Consider the following 23,358-nt stretch of genomic DNA (forward strand, 5'->3'; position numbering starts at 1 on the left):
AATCCACATTCTAAGCTCCATCTGCCCAAATCAGCAAGAACTGAGATCTCCACTCAGTTCCTTGGGCTTCTTGCTCATGGCCAGTCAATGGCTGGGAATTTTTTTACCCAGACTTGAGGGTCAATTTCTCTGAGGTTTCCTCCCTTCAGATTTCCCTCTTCACTGTCCAGATGATCTTTCTAATGCAAACACTGCTCTCGGGCACCTCAGCCTGTAAGTCTGTAACTTTCTGTCGCTCCAAGCTGTTTGACGATTGGACTGCTGCCCTCAGACAAAATAACTGCGAAGCCACATATCTCAAAGACTAGCTGCTGCTTTCAAAGGCAGATGCTCCTCCCCTTTCCACACCATTTGGCCAATGCCATTGCTGCAAACACACAAATACATATTTCAAACTGGATGGTAATATGAATTGTTTATAAACAAATGATTTAATAATAGTTGTTTGGAGGAAGGGTATTCTGTGTCACTACTAGAAGCCAGGAATCTTGTTTCACTTCTAGGATAATAAAGACTTGAATATATAAATTTTATGGTTATCTACTAGAGTGAAAAGGGGAGAGAATCTCTGAATCCCACAATATTCTCTCACCCCTAATCCTAAAGCAGAGATTCATATCCACATCTTTTAGGCTAAATATTAAACACTCTAAATCGGGCAATAAGCTACTAAATTGAATATATTCTATTATCTTACATTTATAACTGGATCCTCTTAGTAGACTGTTGCAGGATTATTTGATCATGCTGTGAACCCAGAGATTATGATATTTACTGAAAAGAAAAAAAAAAAACCCTGTTTCTAGTTGTAGATGGCTCAGCCCTTAGCACACATTTTTAAGCCCTCTGACTGGAATACATACATGCCCTAAGCACACACCTTTAATCCTAAACAACGAAGGTAAAGCTAATTTGTAGAAGGAAGTACCTATGTTTGAAAGTGATGTCTTAGTGATGGACAAAGTGACGAATCAGAGAAAGACTTGATACTAGGATATGCCCAACCCTCATGAGAAGAGAGAGAAAAGGGAAGCTATTTAAGGGAGTGGTGCAGAGAGAAAGGAAGGAATAGTTTTACCAGGACAGTTTTACAAAGACAGGTTGTAGAGACAGAACGAGCTACACCTAAGTGAAGACAGGATGAGCCAGAAAATGAGAAGGAGCTGGAAGATTAGAACAGATCGCCTGAGTTAGTTTGAAGCTGACCAGGAGGAGAGGAGGAGGAGGAGGAGGAGGAGGAGGAGGAGGAGGAGGAGGAGGAGGAGGAGGAGGAGAAGGAGCAGGAGGGGGGGGAGCAGGAGGAGGAGAAGGGGAGGGGGGAGGAGGAGGAGAGGGGGGAGGGGAGGAGGAGGAGGAGGAGGAGAGGAAGAAGTCAAGAGAGAAGCAAGAACAGCTGAGTTGAACCAGCCAGCCAGAGTTCAGAAAGACCTAGAAAGGGTAAGCGTATTCAGCATTAAGTTTCAGAGAATGGAAACATTCTAGACCTAGATTAGATTGTATGGAGGCTAATAGCTTCCAGTACTAGGCCTAGGATAGCAGACAAGACAACAATTACATACAGTGAATAAATGATACATTTACAGTAGACTGGGAGACTAGATTTGAATTTGGTATTGTTAGACTCCTGTCCTGTAGGATTAATGTGGTTTCACGTCCACTTCACCACAGGGCTCGGCGGCCAGCTCAGGGAGGCAGGATTCAGGAAGTTTGACTGCACTTAACCTATGCCACTGTTGCTGCTGCTGCTGCTGCTGCTGCTGCTGCTGCTGCTGCTGCTGCTGCTGCTGCTGCTGCTGCTGCTGGGTGGGTGGGTGTCGGGCTGTGGGAAGGCATGGGACACCGCTGTGGGGGTGGAGAAGCACAGTCTGGGCCATGGGACTCAGTCAGAGCTGGCTTAGGGGTCCCAAAGTCTGCAAGGCGGCTGGGGCTGTAGGATTCTCGGGCTGTTGGGCATCCAGGCACTGCTGGAATGCAGCAGAAGAGCTGGGAATGGAGTGGAGGCCATCGGGGCTGGATCTAGCCCAGGGCCTAGGGGGAAAAAGAGGGAGAGCTCCAGCTGGTCCCACAGGGATAGTCCTTGGCTTGATGGTGGTGGGTTGCAGTCTTGGTGGTGGATACTGGGAATGTACTAGAGATTAGATGGCAGCTCTGTGTACAGAAGCCTTCTCTGTGGCTCCCCATGGCAGATCCCAATGAAAAGAGACAGTCCGTGGTTTTAAGACATTTATTGTCATGGTGGAAAATGGATAAGTAAAACCATACCCAACTTTTCAGAGTGGGCCTGAGATTAAATATCTTTTGCAGGGAGGAGGGTCTGGGAAGGGAAATTCATTGGCTAAGCCTCCAGGCCTTTAGGTACGTCATTATAATGTAGATCCATCTTGAGCCTACGTGACCTGTGGTCATGTCCTCTATCTGTGCAGGGGCTTGGGGCGTTGCCCTTTCATGACTGATGGCCACAAATCTATGGAGGGCTACAGTTAGTGACCAGCCTGGTTTTTTGGGAGTCAGGAGAAATGCCTACTGGCCTTTTCAGGATCACCGGGGTTTCAAGCCTCCTCAACCAGAACCAGTGTGCCTTTCATGGTCCCACACTGTCCTACAGAGAAAAGCATCTTATGATAAGCACCGCCCCTTCTTCCCATCCCCAGCCACATCTCCCATTTCAGATACCTAGTGCATACGTGTCTATACTTCCCAACCCTCGTGTTCACATTCTGGTCATGGCCATGTGGTTTGTACTCTGAAGCAAGTGCCTAGAATGCAGAGCCACAGAGTTGCTAAGGCACTCTTGGGGGCTAGTGAGCCTGGGGATTGTACTACCAGATCTAGAAAAAAGAGAGAAGATTCCATCTCTAGAGAAGACTGTTCCAGATGGGCAAGCCCTTGACCCAGTGCTCTCCTGGTACTATGGAGAAAAGATACCAGGACCTTCCAGAGTTTTAAGATAAAATTCATCTTCCTCTGGGCTAAGGACAAAAGTCAGCAATGCAGTTGATGCCAGTGCTAATGGTCTTTCCTATGTTTTTACACTGACTCCCTGGTTTCTCTGTGTGTACATGTTTATGTTTCCTAGTGGGCTGTTTATCACCATCCATGACAAGGGCCACATTGCAACAATGCTGAACTCTTGGCCAGAGGACAATATTAAGGTATGATACTGTCTTCATTGCTTCACCCTGCTGCTGGAGGGATCCTTGCCATCTGTATCAGTGCTAACTGTGCCTATGAAATGTGCCAAGAATGGCACCGAAGGCAGAATACTTCCCCCATTATCTAGGCCCTGACCACACACTTCCTGTAGCCGCCCACAAGTGCATCACAGAGAAGAGATCTGCACTAACTACATATCTAGGTAAACTTTCTAATATTAGTCTAAAGAAATGGTCAGCATTCAGTTGAGTACCTGCTGGATGAATGCCCTGTGCCAGTTTCCTTGGGGATATAGACAGAAATCCAGCGTAGACCTCTTCTGGAGTAACGAACGTTTCATAATGAAAACAGGGAAGGAGCACAACAGACTAGCCAGGTGGAACATGATCAGATCGAAGGCAACCACACAGAAATAGCTGTGGGTTATCACGAAGGTAGGACTTTAACTTCAGAGAACTCTGGGTTGACCTCATGGCAAAATGACATGGGAACCAGGCCTTAGGTTTTGATGATTTTGAAGACATAGCTGAAGACATTCTGCATGAAGAGAAAGGTTTATGGTGAGCAAACTTAGGTAGTGTGTCCTGAGTAGCACCACAAAGACAGTATATGTGCAGGGTGACAAAGTGAAGCTGCCTCTGCTTCCTGACTATCACATCTCAAAAAGGAGATTAAGGGAGAAAAAGACGAGATTATAATACGGAACGCAAACTGTATGGTGCTCCGTATGGAGGACTTTGAGAAATCTGGCATCTGAGGCGATTATTTTTGAAATCATGGAAACATGAGTGAAGATGATAGCTCCTTAGTGAGGGAATTTCCAGCCCGGGAGCCAGAAGGAGTTGGAGTTAAACACAGTGTAACTCTGGGGCCCACTGATCACCTCACCCCAGTCCTGTGGGAGGCTATGAATCTCTACTGCTTTATCTGTAGGGTTCCTCTCCCTCCTCTCCTGCTAGTTTCCTGAATCCCTCATTCCTTACCAAAGGGTACCCAATAGAGCTTCTTCCTACTGGCCTCTGTTGGTTTTCCACCCATACCAGGCTCTCTCTAGGGAGTGAGCATTTAAAACGAGAGTACGAAAGGGTTAGGACCTTGGCTTTCTGCAGCCAGGTCAGAGCTGCAGCCAAAGTTCAGTACTGACCACGGCGAGTGACTCATCCTCACATCTCCGTCTGGGTGTGACTTTGTCCTGTGCTGATCCGCCCGGACTCCAGTTGTATGTAAGGCCTTGGCCTTGAAAGCTTTGGCCACTGTCCCAGGGAAACATGTTTCCAGGGTGTGTCTAGGATGAAACTATAATAAAATATTCAGGACATTAGGGAAGCCAGCTCATTTATTGGGGAGTTAACTTTAGACTAACCTGAGTGGGCACGGTGCTGAGGTCTGGCACGCTAATCTTTCCCACATGCTTGGACAGCTCAACCACAGAGAAACCTTGTGCAGAGTAGACCCTCAGCATATGCTTGCAGAGGTGAATAAACTCAGTCCGCAGATACTTTAAGCAACTGCCATGTACTAGGCACTGTGCAGGAAGAGAGGTAATACATACAGTACTTTCAGGCAAATTACAATCAATTAGAACAACTAAAGGAAATTTCTCTTCCTCAATTGGAAGTAAAACAGCATCCTTTCCTCCAGGCCAGTACAAGTTTTTGCTGGCACAGGTTTTTGTTGGTTCCTTGTTGGGGAACAATATGCACAATTATCATCAGGCCCTCCTACAAGAAATCCAAAATGAAAAAGAAGGGGACCTTGTCTCTAGATTCTTCATGTCATGGGTGAAAAACCCAAATATAAATTCAAAATAGAACCATGGGTGTTAAGTAGCTTTGGACTTCAATAAACATATTTTGAAACACATCTCAGAACTGAATACTAGCTACCAGAGAGAGGGTGACAGAGATTGGAGGAGTAGAATCAGGAGCTTCATGGCCACTCTAGAGGAAGAGTATCTCCAGTAGGCCCCAGATAGACCTCCAGACATAAAGGAGGGTGTAAGACACATGAGCCGATCTAGGCTGCTGAGTGCCATCTAATTCAGTTGCATTTGTCTTCTCTTCAGCAAGCATCTCTTCTGAGGGAGTTCCCTGAGGCTGTGTGATAAAAATGTGCAGGAACAGATTCAAGGAACTCACACACTCAGGTCAGATCAGCTTACCTGGAAACAAGGGCAGAACGTCAGGCCAAAGAGAGGAACTTACAGAGCAAACTGCAGATAGGACACAAGCTTCCCAGCTGCCCTCCTCCTCATGAGGCTCCAAAGGAGACAGTTAAATGCCTGGGACAACATCCACCCTTTATCCCTATCTCACTTTAGAGATATTCTGGTGACCATATACGAAAAACAAGCAGACACATGAGGGATTCTGATCATGGGTCCTCCCCTTGCCTGTGATGTGTGCACATAGCACTCCTAGAGTCCATGCACACTGAAGAGCACACACAAATGAGCATTGTCCTTATAGCAAGTGTTGGAAGCAGTTGTACCGCCTGTAGCTATGCAGGACCAAAGGGCAGCCAAGGAAACAGAAGTTTCTCCTGGGAATCAGAGGCCACAAATGGGTAGTCACGTGCCTTGTATCCACATATGTTTGATTTGGCCCTTGATGGCTGTTAAAATTTTTTAATTTATAGGCAATATTTTAAAATCGTATTTCATTGAAGACAATAAATATATAAGAACTTGGATTCTTGACTTCTCTGGAAAACTAGGCACTTCTGAATATAGATTCTGTGCCGTGGTGTATAAACAAGCTAACAGGGGCTGACCGGACTTTCCATAACCCACCCCACACTCTACCCTACTCCACTCAACAGCTTTTCTCTGAAGGTTTATTCCTCTGTTATCCAAGGCAACTTTCAAAAGTTCAGAATGTTCCAAGCTGCAGTCCTTTTTGTTCCTTAAAAAAGAAGGGGAGAAGAACGCCCTACTTCCATAGGGAATCTGCTTATCACCCTTCAGAGCTCACACAGGGCACTTTCAGAGGCCACTGAGATCAAAGCTCAGGAAGGATTCCTTCTGAAATCCCCAAGCTGGGCCCTGAAGCATGGGTAGGAAGAGGAAGGGGACATTGTTTAAAAGAGCATGCAAGAGTCAAGTGGACATTGCTAAGAGGAACATGCAAAATATAAAATCCCCCCCCGACACATACACACACACACACACACACACACACACACACACACACACACACACACACACACACACACACGGTGTTGCTGCTGAGCTCCTTCTCCCCAGAAGCTGACTCAGAGAGGCAGTTTCTCAAGGCCTCAGAAGTGTTTGGATCCTAGTGTTGCTCGATACTTGGCTAGGAAAGAGGGTTGATTTCAGAGGACCTCCTGACTTAATTTGGAAGGTTAAAAAATAATTTTCTGTGGTTTCTTAGCCAGAAAGTCAGGAAACACTGAACTGCACGAGAAGATAAGAGGAACCCAGGGTTCAAGTACAGGACTGTGAGGCTCTGTGGGTCTTTCGTCTTCAAGGAGGAGGTCACTCAGAGCTGCCCAGCGTAAGTCATACAAAGGAGTGAATATCGCTGTCCTATCTCCTTCTCAGGGTGGCCATTGCCTACTGCAGAGGAAAGGCTCAACTGAGAATTCTCCCTGTCAGCTTCCGAGAGTGTGAAATCTCTCTTCCAGCCTAGTACCAACACTTGTGACGAGAGAGGCCTTTGGGTTGTGGAGCCGAAGCAGCAACCTCCATCACTAAGCACCAGCTAAACGGGTGCTAAAATGGGGCCTAGATTACGAAGGCCTGGGCCTACTTATCATGCACAGTCCCAGAGTGTGGTACACGCCTCCTGTGTCAGTGTCGGAGACAGGGCTTCCTGAAAATCTCTGAGACAGAAATTAACTTGTCAGTTTGACCCAAGAAGGTCTCTCGCATCAGCATCTATACATAGAGGGTGGCAGAACAGAGCACAAAGTCACAGTTGCCTGTAGCAAGGTCTGGAGAAATACTCAGCAAAGCCTGGTAGGCAGATTGGGAGCTGGGATGACTTTTGGTGGGCAGGGGTTAGGTGTTTGTAGTCTTGGTGTGATCAGTCATTGGCTGTAGGCTGAACTTGGGGAGAGGTGTGGCTTCCTAACAAGCTGGATCACGTAGAGAAAGTTCTCCAGATAGGTTAATAGCTAAGAGAAGCAGTAGAGAATTAACTCCTTCATTCCTGCATAAGGAACATCAGACAAACATTACCAGCCCCATTTCATGCAGGATTATACAAGTGGTTTGCACAGATTGATTCATTGCCTTCTCTTGATAGCCACAGGACTTCTTTTGCTTTACACACACGGGATCTGAGAGGCTAGGATTTTTGCAAGTGAGGAGTGGAACCAGGATTTGAAACTAAGGACTGTGTGTTATTTATGTTATGAAGTAGAGAAGGAAATGGGGGAAAGGGTGGTGAGAAGGAAGGGTAAGACAAAAGGGAGAAGAGAAAACAGTTTGAAAGTGTCTGCAGGCAGCCCCCGATCATAACTATAAATCTAAAGCAGCCCAAGAGCAATGGAGGACTCATGATCTTCCAGTCAGTCCTTGGTTAGTTAACTAAGAGACATACCCAATAAATCAGAAAAGGTCATGGTCTGAGGAAGGCAGGCAAGAAAAAACACAGCATACCATCCTTCAGACACCCCCATTTGTCTAAGACTCGAAGGAAGTCATGACTTTTCCAACATCCAAATAAAGAAATTGGAGTTCTATCATTCCAGAAATTGTTGCTGGCTTTTCGAACCCAAAGACACTGCCCAGACTTTCCCTAAGCCCTTGGCAACCCACTGAACTAGTTAAGTGGTTCCCAGCATTAATTAGATTGCTATCAGGAATAATGAGAGGCAATATCGTCCCTCTGAACTTAACTATACTGGCTTTGAATCCTGGCCAGCCAAGAGGCCACTTTATGTACTGTTAAAGCCATCGTTTGCCTGACTAATTATGTTTCACATTGCAGGCCTCAGAGCCAAAAGCTAAGAAATCAAAAACAACACAACCTAACATTGCCCCTAAAAAGCTTATAACTGTTATGAAGGACATGGAAACATGAATATTTATAGTACAAGGAAAAGAGTAATGGCTACTTTTGGGCAAAGAAAATGTTCTGGGTATTCAAAGAAAAAGAGTGAGAAGTCCAGGAGGGAAGCTTCATGGAGAATTATGAATTGTTCCTTAAACCACACAATAATGGTAGAGTTCCAAGCAAGGAAATTAAAGAGTTGATGGGTAAAATACCACATATTGAGGGAGGCGCAAATCTCATACAGAAACCAGAAATACCTTAGTTAAGATGGAGCATGGAAAGGACACAAAAGTCCAAAAGGCAAAGTGGATAGTAAGTAGAAAGCTTAAAGGTCAAGCTGAGAAGATATCTGACCTTTATTTTATAGAGGAGGGTAAGAAATCGATGTATCCAGATATGCTCTATAGAAATAAAAATAGGATGGGAAGACTTCAAGAGTAAAAATAGCAATCAGAAAATCACAGGCGTGGTTTGGGACATGGAGACTGGCTGGTCAAAGGCAACAGAAATGGTGAGAGTCATAGAACAGATGCCGAAAGGACGGAGCAGGTGAGGTTAGCAGAGCTTGATAGCCAGCTAGGCATGGTTGACACACACAAAGAAACACCAAAGAAGGTTAGTGGGCTTGTGCTTAGAAGATGTGGGGGGACAAGATGGCAGGTGAATTGGACCAGCAGTTCTTCCTGGGTTCTGGGACTCTGATGGGGAAGACCAAGGATGAGAAGAGAAAGAGTCAAAAGCTGGGCTGATGACCCAAGCTAGGGAGTCTATTAATCACAGCTCCTTCTACACTCCTCAAATGAGGGAGCAGAAAACAAATAAATAATGTTCATCAGACAGCAGAATCACAGGGGAGCTCAGAGTAGAGTAGCTCTCATTCCTCTTTTGCAAGATACATGCTGGTACAATAAGCAGAGAGTTTTATATCTCTGTCTGGAACATTTGGCCACAGCTTTACAGGGAAACTGTCCAGCTCCAGGCTCTGGCCTCGGTGGCCTCCAGAGCCCCGGCACCAGTCCATTGCTGGCTTTGTCAGGCACAGCCCTGACAGGAAACAAAAGCCCAAAGCTCTTTGTTCCATTCATAGGTCCCCCAAAAGGCTGTGAGTTTTACCTTGTCCCTGTCAGGAAGACAGCAAAGTAAAATTTTTCAAAGGAGAAAGGGGTCTAAGAATCCATTTGTACAGGAAGTAATGGGATCTGAAAGCAGTATGGGACATACAAGAACAGTTCCCAACAGTTGTATTCTGTGTGAGTCCTGGTACCCAAGAGGTTCTTAGTAAGTGTTGGCAGAATGTAGAAAGCTGACGCAGAGCATTAGATGCAACAAGAGCTAACAGTTCAAAGGAGAGAAAAACCCTGTGCAGCTGAAGAATGAGGAGAAGATCCTCCAGTGTGGGAGGCATATAAAGACTGAGAGAAAGATGCATTCTTCAGAGTGAAGAGACCCAGAGGATGCAATTATATAGAGAGACATAACAATGATAACTTTCAGAAAATATGTAACATAATATAAAGACTTAGGTATCCATAGGGACAATTAGAAATCAGCAAAGGTCTTTGTCTTAGAGTTTCTGGTTTTGTGATAAAACACCATGACCAAAAGCAACTTGTGAAGGAAAACATTTATTTCATTATACAATTTTTAATCCATTATGAAAAGAAGACATAACAGAAACTCAAGGCAGGAACCTGAAGACAGGAGCTGAAACAGAGGGCATGCAGGATCATTGCTTATTGAATTGTTCCCTCGTGGTTTGCTCAGCCTGCTTGGTCATAACACCTAGGACCACCAGGCCCAGGGATGGTACCATCCACAATGGGCTGAGCTCTCCTACATTGAATTGCAATCAAGAGCATGCAGTATAGACTTGTCTACAGGCAAGTTTTATGGAAGCATGTTCTCAACTCTTCCTAAATGGCTCTAACTTCTGTCAAGCTGAAATAAAATGAGCTAGCACACACACAGTCTTTGGTTCTGGAAATGACATGATTAAAAAGAGCTTTGGATACAGTAAACTTGACACTGGTTAATAGGTGAGACTAAAAGAAAGAAAAGGAGCAAAGTAGCTTGAGAAGCTGTTGTACCTAGACATCCATTTGCACAATAGAACTGAAAATTGATGATAGATGGAGAAGCATTCACTTAGGAAGAGTTTAGCATGCAGTGAAATTAATTTCCTGGAACATTCCCAGTCTGGGAGGCAGCACTGATGGCCTCCTGGGAGACATGAACAAACATTAACCCCGGATAGAGCACTAACAACAGATCAAAATGAGTTTATTGGGTAGTGTGATTAAAGGGCTACTTATAGGAGCATAGATAACTCCTAGGCAGCTGCACCATTGAAAAGCCCAGCCCAATATGGTGTTAACTCATGAAAACTGCAGTTCCCTGTTCATCTTGGCTGTTCAAGAGATTCTTCTCCCCAGTGATTGTCACTGCTTATATAATCTTGGGAAAGGATCTTGTGATTCCTGTAACTTTCAGGAACTTCCTGTAAGTTTAGAATCTCTGAGACTTGTGTGTTGTGTTTATTCCCTGAGTCTTATTAACCTATCCCTCTTCTCCACAGGAGGGAGTGTTTTAATTCAGAGTAAAGAGGTACACAACAACTTCCCTCTAAACAGAAAACACACACACACACACACACACACACACACACACACACACACACACAATGGGAACCTGATTCAGTAAGCTTTGATTTGGATAGGTGGTAGAAAGTTGAAGCATTTGTTGCTCCAGAGGAAGCCTGAAGACACAGGCTTTATCTGAAATGCTGCCCAGAGGAGGTGAGAGGCAGGTACAAAGACTGGGTGCTAAGGCAGGGAGAGGCTTGCCAAGAGTACAGGTGCTTTATTACAGTGAGAAAGAATAGCAGAGATACCTCTAAACCAGAAACCCAAAGCTTGAGTAGGAAGGGTTCCGCATTTGCCAAGATGACCTTGATAAGTCTTCTGGGTTTCTCAGATAACTAACATAGAACCATCAACCCAGTCACTGGAATTCAGCTGATACAGGACAAGTGTATGTAGACCAAGAAGGTTTTGAGCTTTCACTTGCTCACTTTTGTGTGGAATTATTAGCCTTAGTCATTCCTGTGGCCAGACCATTAGTGGAGGAGAGTGTATGGGACATGGGTGATGATCACTCACCACAAAAGTTGTTGAGAAATCTGAGAAGGAAATAGCATGATTTTCATGGGTCTCCTGCATTCCCCAAAATTCACTTCCTGACATGGAGAAGTGTTTGTAGAATCTTTGTACCTTTTCCTACAGAATAACAGAAGTGGCCTATGTGTGTTTCACCCCTGGGGAAGTAAGGAAGTGGCAAGATATCTTTGTATTAAATCACAAGCTCTTCCAGGGCAAGAATAGTTCATCTCTTTATCCCAGCATTGTCCTTAGACAAACTAAGCCTTTATAGCCCATTGGTACTATGAAGGTCACTTAAGACATCCACAGCTCAGAGCTAGTCTTCAATCTTAGTCAAAACCAGATTTCAATAGATAGATGAGATGTCTATAAGCTTAACTCTTACAGACAATGGGAGCCCATGAGAGTGAGGTTATTGCAGTGACATAGAAAACACTTCATTGTGAAGAAGCAAGGGACTGCTTCTGACCTTTCAGTGATTTCTCCCTCACTCTCCATTCTCCCTTTCACGGATTTACACCTCCTTGCTTCTCACACACATTTTACATTTGCCTTAACTTTCCTTCCTGTGAAAGACATTTCATTCTACCTATATCTCCACAACTGCTTCCTGTTCAATGCCTGGTGTGTGTGTGTGTGTGTGTGTGTGTGTCCCTTCATCTATAAAACCTGTAAGAGTCACCTAACAGGAATATCTCAATCTCTATGGTTCCTGCACTGCCCTGTTGCATTCATACTTTTGTCTGACAGCTATTAGCTGTTAACAAATATGTTCCCTCTCTCGTATGGGTCCACACATATTAATTTTATAGGTAAGCAAACAAAAGTTCCTTCCCCCAGGATATGTCTTACTAGCAAACAGGTACTTCATAAATATTTATTAAGTGAAAATTAAACATCCATCATGATCATATAGTCATATCTGTCATCACCGTGAGCTCCATCAACATCTGTCTACTGATAAAGGCAAGATTTCTACCAGAACTGTGTCTGGTACATAATTGGCCCTCAGTGATTCATACAACCAAAGAGTCTACCTGACTTCATACAAAATCGTGATTCTACAGAGAAAGAACTGGAAGAGCTTGAACCAAAGAGTGCCAAAGCAACCTGACTTCATACAAAATATACATGGACTGATTCTCAGGGTAAACATTGCAAGCACTATGGAAGGGAAGCCCTGGGTCCTGCTAAACTTGGCTAGATTGTTGGGGGGAAAATCACCCATAAAGAAGCTGTTTGCTAGCAGCAAAAGGAATAACACTCCGAAATGTTTGTCTTTAATAAAAAAAAAAAAAAATCGTGATTCTTTTCTTTTTTGCAAACTTAAAATCCTGCAGGCTCTCGTTCTTCCTGTCTCATGCCCCAAGTTTCAATATGAGATTGTTCCATTTCTCAGAGAGGACGAGAGGGAGGGAGAGAGGGAGGGGGCAGGGAGAGAAAGAGAGGGTAGATGTGATTTCTCTCCAGCTGTTTCTGCAGCTCCCAACCCAATCTTCAGAATGTGAGGAACACTGTCATTCTGTCGTTTGGCCTCTGAGGATTCTTGCTCACTTGCCAGAAAGGACCAGCCACCTGCAGTTGATGAATCCCCTGGCCTCGTCCCAGACAAGCTGCTTTATTCCTACAATGTCAGCGGGTATCCATCCAACTGTCAGGCCTGACTGCTGGGACTTTGAAATGAGCACTTTGTCATGGAGGTGGTGCTCCAGATTGAGTGTGCCCTGCTGTGTCTTTCAGGCTGTGGTGGTGACTGATGGAGAGCGCATACTGGGCTTGGGAGACCTGGGCTGCTACGGCATGGGCATCCCTGTGGGCAAGCTGGCCCTGTACACAGCATGCGGAGGGGTGAACCCACAGCAGTGCCTTCCTGTCCTGCTAGATGTCGGCACCAACAATGAGGTAACGGGCTGCCTGAGCCAGGAGCGCTTGGGCCAGATGAGGTTGGGGAATGGCGCACTGGTGGAATAATTATATCCACATGGGCTGTATCTTTCCCAGCATCCACTTGATCCCCACTCTTCCCACGCAGTTGTGAAGTAGAGGACAATTCTCCCACCGGCTTCTACTTCTGAGTCCTTTTTATCTTCCTCTTCTGTGCCCTCAATGCCCTGGACTTACTTCTTCCATTGCTTTCAGGACCCCATGCAGTTTGCAATCTTCCTTGGGGCTACTCTCTGAGAGAGCAACCCGTGATAGGACTAGTCTGTGTTCTGCATTCTCAGTGCAAGTTGCCCCAGTGCGTGACCCAAAATTCAAAAACAAGGCCACAGATGAAATGTCTGAGACAAGCTGGTGAGTGTTCTGCAGATCAAGTGAGAGAAACTGAGCCAAGATACAGGTAGATCATCCTGCAAAGTTCAAGGGCTTTCTCACTGAAGGAGTTCAACCCCAAATCGAGAGTTTGTCTGCTCCTGGTACCATCCTGGCATATTGTTTCTGCCTGTAATTCTTGGCCCTTGCCTGGCAGAAAAAAAAAGTGTCTTGAGAATTCTTTCTCTTTTTTTGTCTCAAAATTGTTTGCTTAATTCAAAAGTTTGAAACAATTTAGTTCTGCTTTTGACAAAGGAAACAAAACATATCTCCATCCAACTGTCATGTTTTGTAAATTATAATTGTAAAATGCAAATTAAATAAACAATGAGTTCCACTATGATATTGTATAAAATACATTTCAAAGGAATTCCTTCCAAATAACATTTGTTTCAGAGTTTAAAATCAGTGTGCATTCGTCTTTTAAAAATTAAAATCATAGAAGTGTTAAAAGAAAAATTTCAATCATATGTTCAGTGCTAATGTATGCATATGTATATATATTGCATTTTAATATTTTTCCTTCCAGCCTTTTTCCCCTAAACCCTTACAAAAACCAAATTTGGAGTTATATTGCCTTATGATTCCTTAGCCTGCATTTTGAATTTGATATGTTTCTTCTCATGTTCTTATCATTACTCCACTGTGCCACATCAGTAGCTGCGTGTTTTACCACAGTTCGTATAGCAAAGCCTGTACAGATGGTAGGTGTTTCCAGTCTTCTTACACAGATCAGCTGTGCTTTGGTACCCATTTTTTTGGATCAGTCATCGCTCTTATCTCTAATGTTTCTTTAGGACAATTTCCTAGAGGCAGAAATCTTGGTGCTAACGAGTTGTTGCCTAGCTTCACAGGATGGGTATGGACTGGGGGAGCACGATGAATTGGCCAGAAGAAAGCCTACAGCGCCGCTCCTCCTCCGGCACCATCTACCTTGCTGCTTGAGACAAACCTCACACTGGCACCTGAGGCGCGGAGATTCTCGTGGGTGGGCTGACTAGTGAGCTGCCAGTGGGCTCCCCGGTGCTGGGACTGCAGGTGTGGCCTGCCACGCCCAGCTGCTTCCTCTGTTGTTACCGGGGACTGGTCTTGGATCCTCTTCACTCACTGAGCCATCTCTGCTGCCCTTTTATTCGGATTCCGGATTCGCATTGCCAAAAAGGTTACAGCCATTTGCATTCCACATGCTTTTCCTTCAAGAAAACTGCCTTTCCTCTTCCTTAGACATCGTGGCCTGGGTTCTAAACAACAGTGAGCATTGTGAGGAAACAAGGAATGCAGCTTCCCCGGATTCCGCCCCGACATGCTCCTCCCTGCATTGAGGGATCCTGAGAGAGACCTTTCTTGAAAGCCAGAAAACCATGGGGTAGACAGTGGCAGGCAAAAGAAGTGGGGAAGACTGAATTCAGAAGCAGGGGCCCTGACCCCACTACCACCATAAGCCAGATGAGTCACTGCAGCTCTCTAGCCCTGATCCCCTACATAATAATGCTGCCATTTCCAAGTCTCTTCTTGCTCTGCCTATAAAACAAGGCCTGGGTGGTGGTACAAACCTTACAGCTGCTCAACAAAACCAGACCTCAAATTTTGCTCTAAATCAAGTTCCCTTCTCCTGGCCAGATGTTTGAATTTATATCAAACACATAGAAACTGTCGTCTGCCTCAAAGAGGGCAGTGTTGTCTCTGTAGATGAGTACAGCAAACCTCACTTCAGGTGAGCTATCGGCATCCCTTGCTGCACTACGAACAGATTTCCTTGAGCCCTTTGCCTTGTCAGTGCCGTAGAAGCTGATTCTGAGCTGGTGCAGAGACAGCCTAGGTTTATTGGAGCTATTAGATCTCAAAGGTACCGGTTGCCTCTAGCAGGTGCGTGGAGGTCCTTTGCTATTGAAGGTCCAGCACCCACCAGTGCAAATGAAGCTCAAGGCTGACCTCAATCTGTGACGAATCCATCAGGAAGGATTTCCAAAAACGAGTGGCAAGGAAGGACCAGGACCTTACACCTAATTTGAACATCATAGCACATCTTTTTTCCACTTCAGGAAAGTGAAGCTCAGGGCCTTTAATTGGCTCAAATGGATTCTAATCAGAGCAGAGATCCTCTGTCGTAGCACACCCAGGCCAGCATTCTGTTGTTTCCTAAGTCAACATCATCTCTTGACTTGTATTTCTAAAGTAACTTTAGAATGTTATTCAAATTCTTAAGGTAAATGGCATTTCTCCCATGGTACTGCATTTGTGGACCCTTTCAATATTTATCTATGACACATGCACCTATACAGGTATACATTTCTTAGTTTTAATCATAATGCACCTATAATTAAGGTTATTTGCGAACACTTCTCTTTACTTATTTAATCAAAGTTTATTGAGTGTTTAGTAGGTGTCAGGCATTCAGCTAGGCATGAGGGAACTCAATGAGCCAGACTTGGGTGAAATAGTCTGGTTGACGGTGTTCCAACATTGTCACATAATGTATCATTTTAATGAGTTGTGTATTACATCTACTCAAAGTGTCTGCTTCTCCCCTGAGAGTTTTCCTCCAAGCATGAGAATCCAATGCTGCCAAGTGAACCAACATTAGGGAGACATGATTTATCCCCCACTTCAAATGAGTTAGCTATGTCATTTCCCATAGTACAACTCTTAGTTTAAAAATGCATCTGTTTGTAAGATGTGCACAATGACAACATCAGTTAAGATGCCAATGTGAGTTAGGGAAATTTCCCAAGGTCCCACCCATAGATGAAGAGCTACAGGCAATTAAAGGCTGGAAGAGTGAGAATCAGTCTTCTCTAGGGACAAGCCCTCTGGTAGGCTATCCAATTCCAAGTGGTCATCCCTAATTACAAGTGCATATAAGTACAACACTAAATGGACTCTAGAGAGAACATACATACATACGAACATATATACATATATACATGTCTGTGTGTGTATATATATACATATATGTGTATATATAATTAAATATTATGAAGCTGAGCTCACGAAGTGGACAGTAGAGAGGGAGCTGGGTATGGAGGTGGGAGATTGTGGGGTTGAAATGATGTAAATGTGATACTGGTGTATAAAACACTCAAAAACATAAAATAAATGTGGGGTTTTTTTTCTGAGATCAATTCCCAGCTGTAGGAGAGGAAAGCTTGGCTTTATCACTTCCTCTGACTAACTCAGTACAGGGAGGATGCTGCTGTGAGGTGTTCTAACGTCCAAACAACCCAACTATCAGTGTGTATGCCTCTATGAAAACAAAAACAAAAAAAAACGTCCCAAGGCAACGGCAATTTAATCAGTGTCAGAGCCTCCCTCTAAGCCCTGTTGAAAGAAAACATGGGCTGTCTGCACCTCTGAGCCTGAGTCACTTTTACCTGCCAACACCAAGGACCTTTGGAAAAATGAGCACATGGAGCTGTAATTCCATGGTGGGGGAGTGGGGGGTAGACACCCCAGGTTCTCCTCAGGAGAGAAGAGCCTTGTGCTCATGACTGTGTGTAGATGAAACCAAGCACAGGGCGGTCATATTGTCCACGCAGAAGGGACCAAAAACAGTAGCTCATACAACCCCTTCACTCTTCATAGGAAAAGCAGCCCGGAACGTGAATGGCTTCCTAAGTCCCCAAACCCTACTCACATGGCAACTCTATAGCGAGGTTCTTTGAAGCATCCCAGCAGGCTTGGCCCTTGGGTTGCCCTCCTGAGCCCTGAGAGTCTTCTGCTGCCTAAAATCCTGAACCTGCATTCGTCTCTGAGGGAGATGTTATATGACCCTCTGGAGATGCTGTGCGGCCCTCTGGAGATGCTGTGCGGCCCTCTGGAGGCCACTGTGTGGCTGGAAATGCCAGCATCTGCAGAGAGACTCAGGTGAAAATTGACAGCAGAGCCAGAAACCTGGCCTTTGAAGACTTGGTGGGAATGAACTAGAGTCAGCTGCTGTACTGGGTTTGCAGTTTCTTCCATTTCACAAACTAATTGTCTCTCTGACTAGAATACTCAGCTTCATCGTGTGGTACTACCAGAGAGCTCACTCTGCCTGAATGTCTGACGATGCTGTCCCCCAGAGCCTTTGCAGTTTTCTCCTAGCTTAACTTTCCAAGAAATGAGCAATAGGCATAAGGACAGTGAAGGGAAGGGTGCAGAGGCCATGGAGTGAACCCCATGCTGTGACCTCCTTGACACACAGGTGCTTTGCATGACGTCTTCGAGAGAGTGCCTGTTGCTATTCAAGGTAAATATTTTTTCAACCAGGAAATTTATCTTCCAACTTAAGTACAACCCTCTGTGATATGTCCAGAGTTAGAGGAGGAAAACCTATTTGTTTTCCATGACATTTGTCTCTAAGGAAAACCTTAGGAAGGAGAGCTAAGCAAACAAACAACCCCAGAGAGTGCATTCAACCCTCCAACTCCCACCACACAGGAAGAAGTAGCAGTTCGCCTTCTTTGGTAAATTCATTCATCTACAATTCTGATCACTGATGTATTCCATACCAATAGGGACTTAGTAACCGTCTAACAGAAAGAAAAATCTTAGCCATCAAATACTACTTAGGTACCAGGTACCTTGCACACACCAGAGCTTGGAAATGAATAAACCCAGTCTCTATTGTGTTCTAAAATAATGACTTCCTCCCTTCATTCTGACCAGCTCATGTCACCGTTATAACCCTTAGAAATCCATTGGGAGGAAGCTGAAGTGAATGAATTCCAAGACCCAAATTTTAAGCCTGGCATCTTAGCCCAGGAGTGACGCTTTGGCAACTGCTATCGGCTAACACACTTCACAGAGTCTCTGTGTGCTGACACTGTGCGATTGAGCTCTGGGGAGATGTGAATGAAGAAGGAACAGAGCTTTCCTCAAGAAATCACATTGTGTGACAGAAATCATTATTACCCCTTTTCAACAGAGAGGAAAACAAAACAGAGAAAAATTAAATTTCTTACCCAAAGCCTCTGTCTTAAGGGATGGGGTGTGAATTCAAATTCAGATTCATCCAATTCCAAAGTCCCAAAACCCAGCCCTGCTGGACCTAGACAGCTATTACTAAACAATCCTGGGAAGAAACAGACAGAGAGTGAGGACACGAGGATGACGCTTAGTTCCTTGGTCCCCACAAGATCAAGTGATGGGGAGGAAAGGACCCTACCATGAGAATCAGTCTGATCAAGGCTTGGTCTCAGCCACTTCCTCTTGGCTCTGTGAGTTTGCTCAGTTTACTTACAAATGAACTCCAACATCCTGATCTGTAAGCAGGAATGAGACGGTCAGGTACTGGAGTGAGCCAATGAGGACCTGTCTTCTTGCACGATCTGTGCAAGCGCAAGACACGTTTGTCTTTAGTATCATCTCTGTGTGTAAGTTTTCCCCATTTTTGTAGTTAGTTTTGAAGTATTTGAATTATGGAACATTTTATTATAAAAAATAAAATATAATGATGTCCTCACAAGGTTTTTAGAGTCACTATTCATGGCTTTTCTTGTTCCTTATAGATAACTAAAAGAGCTGATGTAAGGGAGGATTTATTCCGTTTTGAAAGGGAACTTGTCTATCATGAGGGAAGGCATGGAGACAGGCCCTTATTACACTGCAATCAGCCATCTGGGCTACAATATAGGTCTGGGTCAGTGGATCAAATAGTATGTCAGTTCTTACAGATGAGCAGAGTCAGAGTTCAAAGCATGGACTCCAAGGTGAAATACTGTCTGTTGCTCTTACTAACGGAAGATCTTAGGGAAGGTGCTTCACCTCTCTGTGTCTTGCTGCTCCATTCATAACATAAGAGAATAATAAACAATGAAACCTATTTCTCAAGACCTCCTGGAAATACATGGATGAGAACTTCTTAAAAGGAAACTCCAGAAGAATGAAGGGAGAGAGCAGAAGTAGTTGGAGGTTAGGACCTTCAGACTATACAGTGCTCACAAGACTCCCATAGAAAGAGAGAAGGAAAGATGGCCATAGGAGTCTAATTAAAAGGTTAATTACAAGTCTCCAAGCAAAGACAATTATCAAATAGGCTCACTTAGGAAGGATGCTCTGCCCTAAACCTCCTCACCCCTCATCTCATCATTAAGCGATCTGGAGAGATTATGCATGGAGTCTTTCACCTGCCCTCCTGAAACAGAATCTGCTTAGAGAGTTCAAAGTCCTCCTGTGGCTGCAGTGAAACATGCCTCAGCCTGGGGTACATCAAAGGCTTTAAGAGCTAGAACACCTGCCACCATTTATACCAGGTGTTATCATTCACAAAGCTCTCTAATATTCTCTCATGCAATCACCTTAAGCAGAGTGTGGCTGTACTCTATCTCAATTGGACAGAGGAGAGGAAGACTCTGGGAGGTCATAAACACTTTCCCAAAGTCACAGCAGCCTATCATGGCAGAGGTAAAAGCCTGTCATGTAACCCTTATCTTCATATCCTATAACAGCAGCTCCGATGGGGATGAGGCAAAGAATTCGTCAGTGAGCTCTTGCTTTGATTGTATTAGACACAATAATTCGAAGTTCCAAGAGGCTATAGCAGATGGTTGTTTTCTGTTTCCCAAACATGGCAGCCACCTTTCCCTCCTCACTCAGCCTCCAGCCTCCAACCTTCCTTTGTGCTCACCCTGCCTTGAAACCTAGCTAACCTGTTAGAATCTGACCATTTTTCAGGCCTGACCATTTCCCCCACAGTACAGTCTCAACTCACATTCACAGCGTGCTTCTCCACGCTGTGTTTCTGTGCTACACTATTTCCCAAAGCATTGCCATCCCTCTCTGTGACAATTAGTTCACTCATCCACACCCTTGGTAGACTGCGAGCACCTTCAATCAATCGTTCTCACTAATCATTATCCTACTCCGGGCTGCAGTCAGGAGTGCCAATGGTCAATAAATACATGGCATTTTTATTCCATGAGTTGTGCATTCTTTGACACTGTCTTGTTTACTTTTTAACTCTTATTTTAAAATGTTGTAGATGGTGTACACATCTCAGAAAAAAATCACAAAGTTTTAATTATTTTGTGTTCCTGTTATAAAATACCATGACCAAAAGAAACTTTGTTCCAGAAGGCTAGAGTTCATAATGGTAAGGATGGCATGACATAGCATGGGGGCAGGGGAGGAAGCTGGCTGATCACATTTTATCTGCACACAGGAATCATGGAAAGAGAAATAGGAAAAGGAACACACAGCTATAGACCTCAAATCCCAACCCCAGTGATATGTTTCCTGCAGCAAGGTTCTTCTTCCTAAGGGTTCTACAACACTATCTCTAAAGTCACCACCAATTGGGGACCAAGCATTCAAATTTGTGAGCCTATATGCAATTCCTCATTCAATCACCACATGCCCCTATACCAACCACCCAGTTTTCTTCAATTGTAGCAGTTCACTTCTATACCTTGTACATGTTCCTGTTCTACTAAGGCAGTCAAAGTTATGGGAAAGTTTTATATAGGGATATCTCATGCAACCCTTTTATAACCATACCCACATTCCCTCTTCCTCTCCCTAAATTCTGATGGTTGGTCTCCATCTTTATGGTTTTGCCATTTCAAGGACACTAAACAGATGAAATCAGGTGGCACGCACTCATTCAGGGTTGACTTTCTCTCACATCATATGTCTCGAGATTTGTCTAGAGTTGTCAATTAACAGATAGAGTTTTTCAAGAGTTTTTTCCTTTCATATGATGAAGCTTCTATGGATATTAAGATAAACTAATTAATAAATAAGTGTGCTATGCATGAATCAATCTGCTGACCCATGGGGATATGGATGAAATAGGAAGCCCAGTGAAAGAAGCTAGTCAGACCAATGCAAACACAAGAAAAGGCCCAATGTAACTGGAAAATATCATCCTGAATGAGCTAACCCAATCACAGAAAGACATACATGTCTCATTGATAAGTTATTAGCCCAAATGCTTGAATTACCCTAGATGCCTAAACAAATGAAACTCAAGACGGATGATCAAAATGTGATGCTTTTTCCTTCTTTAAAAAGGGGAATGAATACCCTTGGCAGGAAGAGAGAGGCAAAGATTAAAACAGAGACTGAAGGAACACCCATTTCAGAGCCTGCCCAAATATAGAGCCACCCAATTAGACAAGATGGATGAAGCAAAGAAGTGCAGACCGAATAGATCTCTCCTGAGAGACACAGCCAGAATACAGCAAATACAGCAGCAAACCACTGAACTGAGAAATGGACCCCGAAGGAATCAGAGAAAGAACTGGAAGAGCTTGAAGGGGCTTGAGACCCCAATGTACAACAATGCCAAGCAACCAGAGCTTCCAGGGGAGTAAGCCACACCTAAAGACTATATGGACTGACCCTGGACTCTGACCTCATAGGTAGCAATGAATATCCTAGTAAGAGCACCAGTGGAAGGGAAGCCCTGGGTCCCAGAAGACTGAACCCCAGTGAACTCACTGTCGGGGGGGGGCAATGGGGGGAGGGTGGGGAGAGGAACACCCAAGGAAGGGGGGAGGGAAGGGGATGTTTGAGCGGAAACCGAAAGGGAATAACACTTTCGAAATGTATATAAGAAATATTCAAGTTAATAAAAAAAATAAGTTTTGAAAAAAAAAAAAGAAAGAAAGAAAAAGAAAAGGCCCAATGTGCATGTAGCTGCTGTGTCTAAGGGCTAAGGGTAAAGAGCTAAGGTGAGCATCATTTTTCAATGAAATTTCTAGTATATCATTCTCCCTTCATATCCCTCCCACCTAGCAATGTGTGAGGTATGTAGCAGGTAAGATTTTATTTAAGTTAAGATGAATGAATGTTTTATAAGTATATTGGGGGAAGATCTTTGATGAGACTGCATTCACCAATGCAGATGCTACCTACAATCAGCTTCAAAAGTTCCCAACGAGGAGCATTTCTACCTTCAAGAAGATCTGTAGCAATGTCTGAAGACATTTTTATTATGGTCGCAAGTGGAGCTGTTGCTGGATCCTTGTGGGTGTAGGTTGCAGATGCTACTAAATATCCTATGATGTACAGGTCATCTCTCAGATTAAGGAATTTCCAAGCTAAAGTGTTAAGAGTGACACTATTAAGAAACCCTGAAATAAACCCAAAGTTCACAGCCAGAGCTTGAAAGAGTGTCCAATGGAGACTCAGATACCTTAAAGCCTTGTTCATTCCTAAAAATGAGATTTCACAGGAATACACCCTGAGACAGAGACTTGGCCTCCAGACCCTTCCAGGGATTGCCCTTAGGTAAAGGTAGGGGAACAGAGGCAGTGTCATACGCTCTCCTCTCCTCCTACCTCCAGTTCTGCCCACTAAACCTGAACTCTTGCTTTACAGAAAACAGTAATAAAGCAAGAAGTATGGAGTGGGGTTAGTAAGTGGATGCTCTCTATTCCAGGAGCTTCTCAGAGATCCTCTGTACATCGGCCTGAAACACCAACGTGTTCGTGGGAAGGAGTATGATGACCTGCTGGATGAATTCATGCAGGCTGTGACAGATAAGTAAGTGGACCATGCTGCCCCTTTTGGAGCGAGCACCTAAGAAGTGCCATCGCCAAGTCAACCCTGGCTTTGAAAGGATTACAAAAGAGGCTATACATGGATGCTTTGGGGGTGGTCTGAAAATTTCAACTTGACTGATGCACTTGAAAATCTAGAAAGCCAAGTGGGTCCTTCTCCAGGATCACCTTCAAGAAGGCACTATGATGTGGAGGTAGCTAGGTTTCTGTTGTTCCAGGAAGTAAATC

At 44.3% G+C, this 23,358-nt stretch overlaps 1 protein-coding gene across 2 annotated transcripts in view; it reads left to right on the forward strand.

Moving 5' to 3' along the window:
- Positions 1–23,134, forward strand: part of LOC116891860 (NADP-dependent malic enzyme, mitochondrial) — a 136,057-nt gene extending 112,923 nt beyond the window's left edge. For both annotated transcript variants that reach the window (XM_032893258.1, XM_032893259.1), the window contains 3 exons: positions 3,077–3,152; positions 13,073–13,234; positions 23,010–23,134. In XM_032893258.1, coding sequence (XP_032749149.1) covers positions 3,077–3,152; positions 13,073–13,234; positions 23,010–23,117 — 346 coding nt within the window. In that variant the 3' untranslated portion in view covers positions 23,118–23,134. The remainder of the gene's footprint in view (positions 1–3,076; positions 3,153–13,072; positions 13,235–23,009) is intronic.
- Positions 23,135–23,358: the final 224 nt, after the last annotated feature.

Source organism: Rattus rattus, chromosome 2 (assembly GCF_011064425.1).
Source record: "Rattus rattus isolate New Zealand chromosome 2, Rrattus_CSIRO_v1, whole genome shotgun sequence".
In the NCBI taxonomy this organism is placed as follows: Eukaryota; Metazoa; Chordata; class Mammalia; order Rodentia; family Muridae; genus Rattus; species Rattus rattus.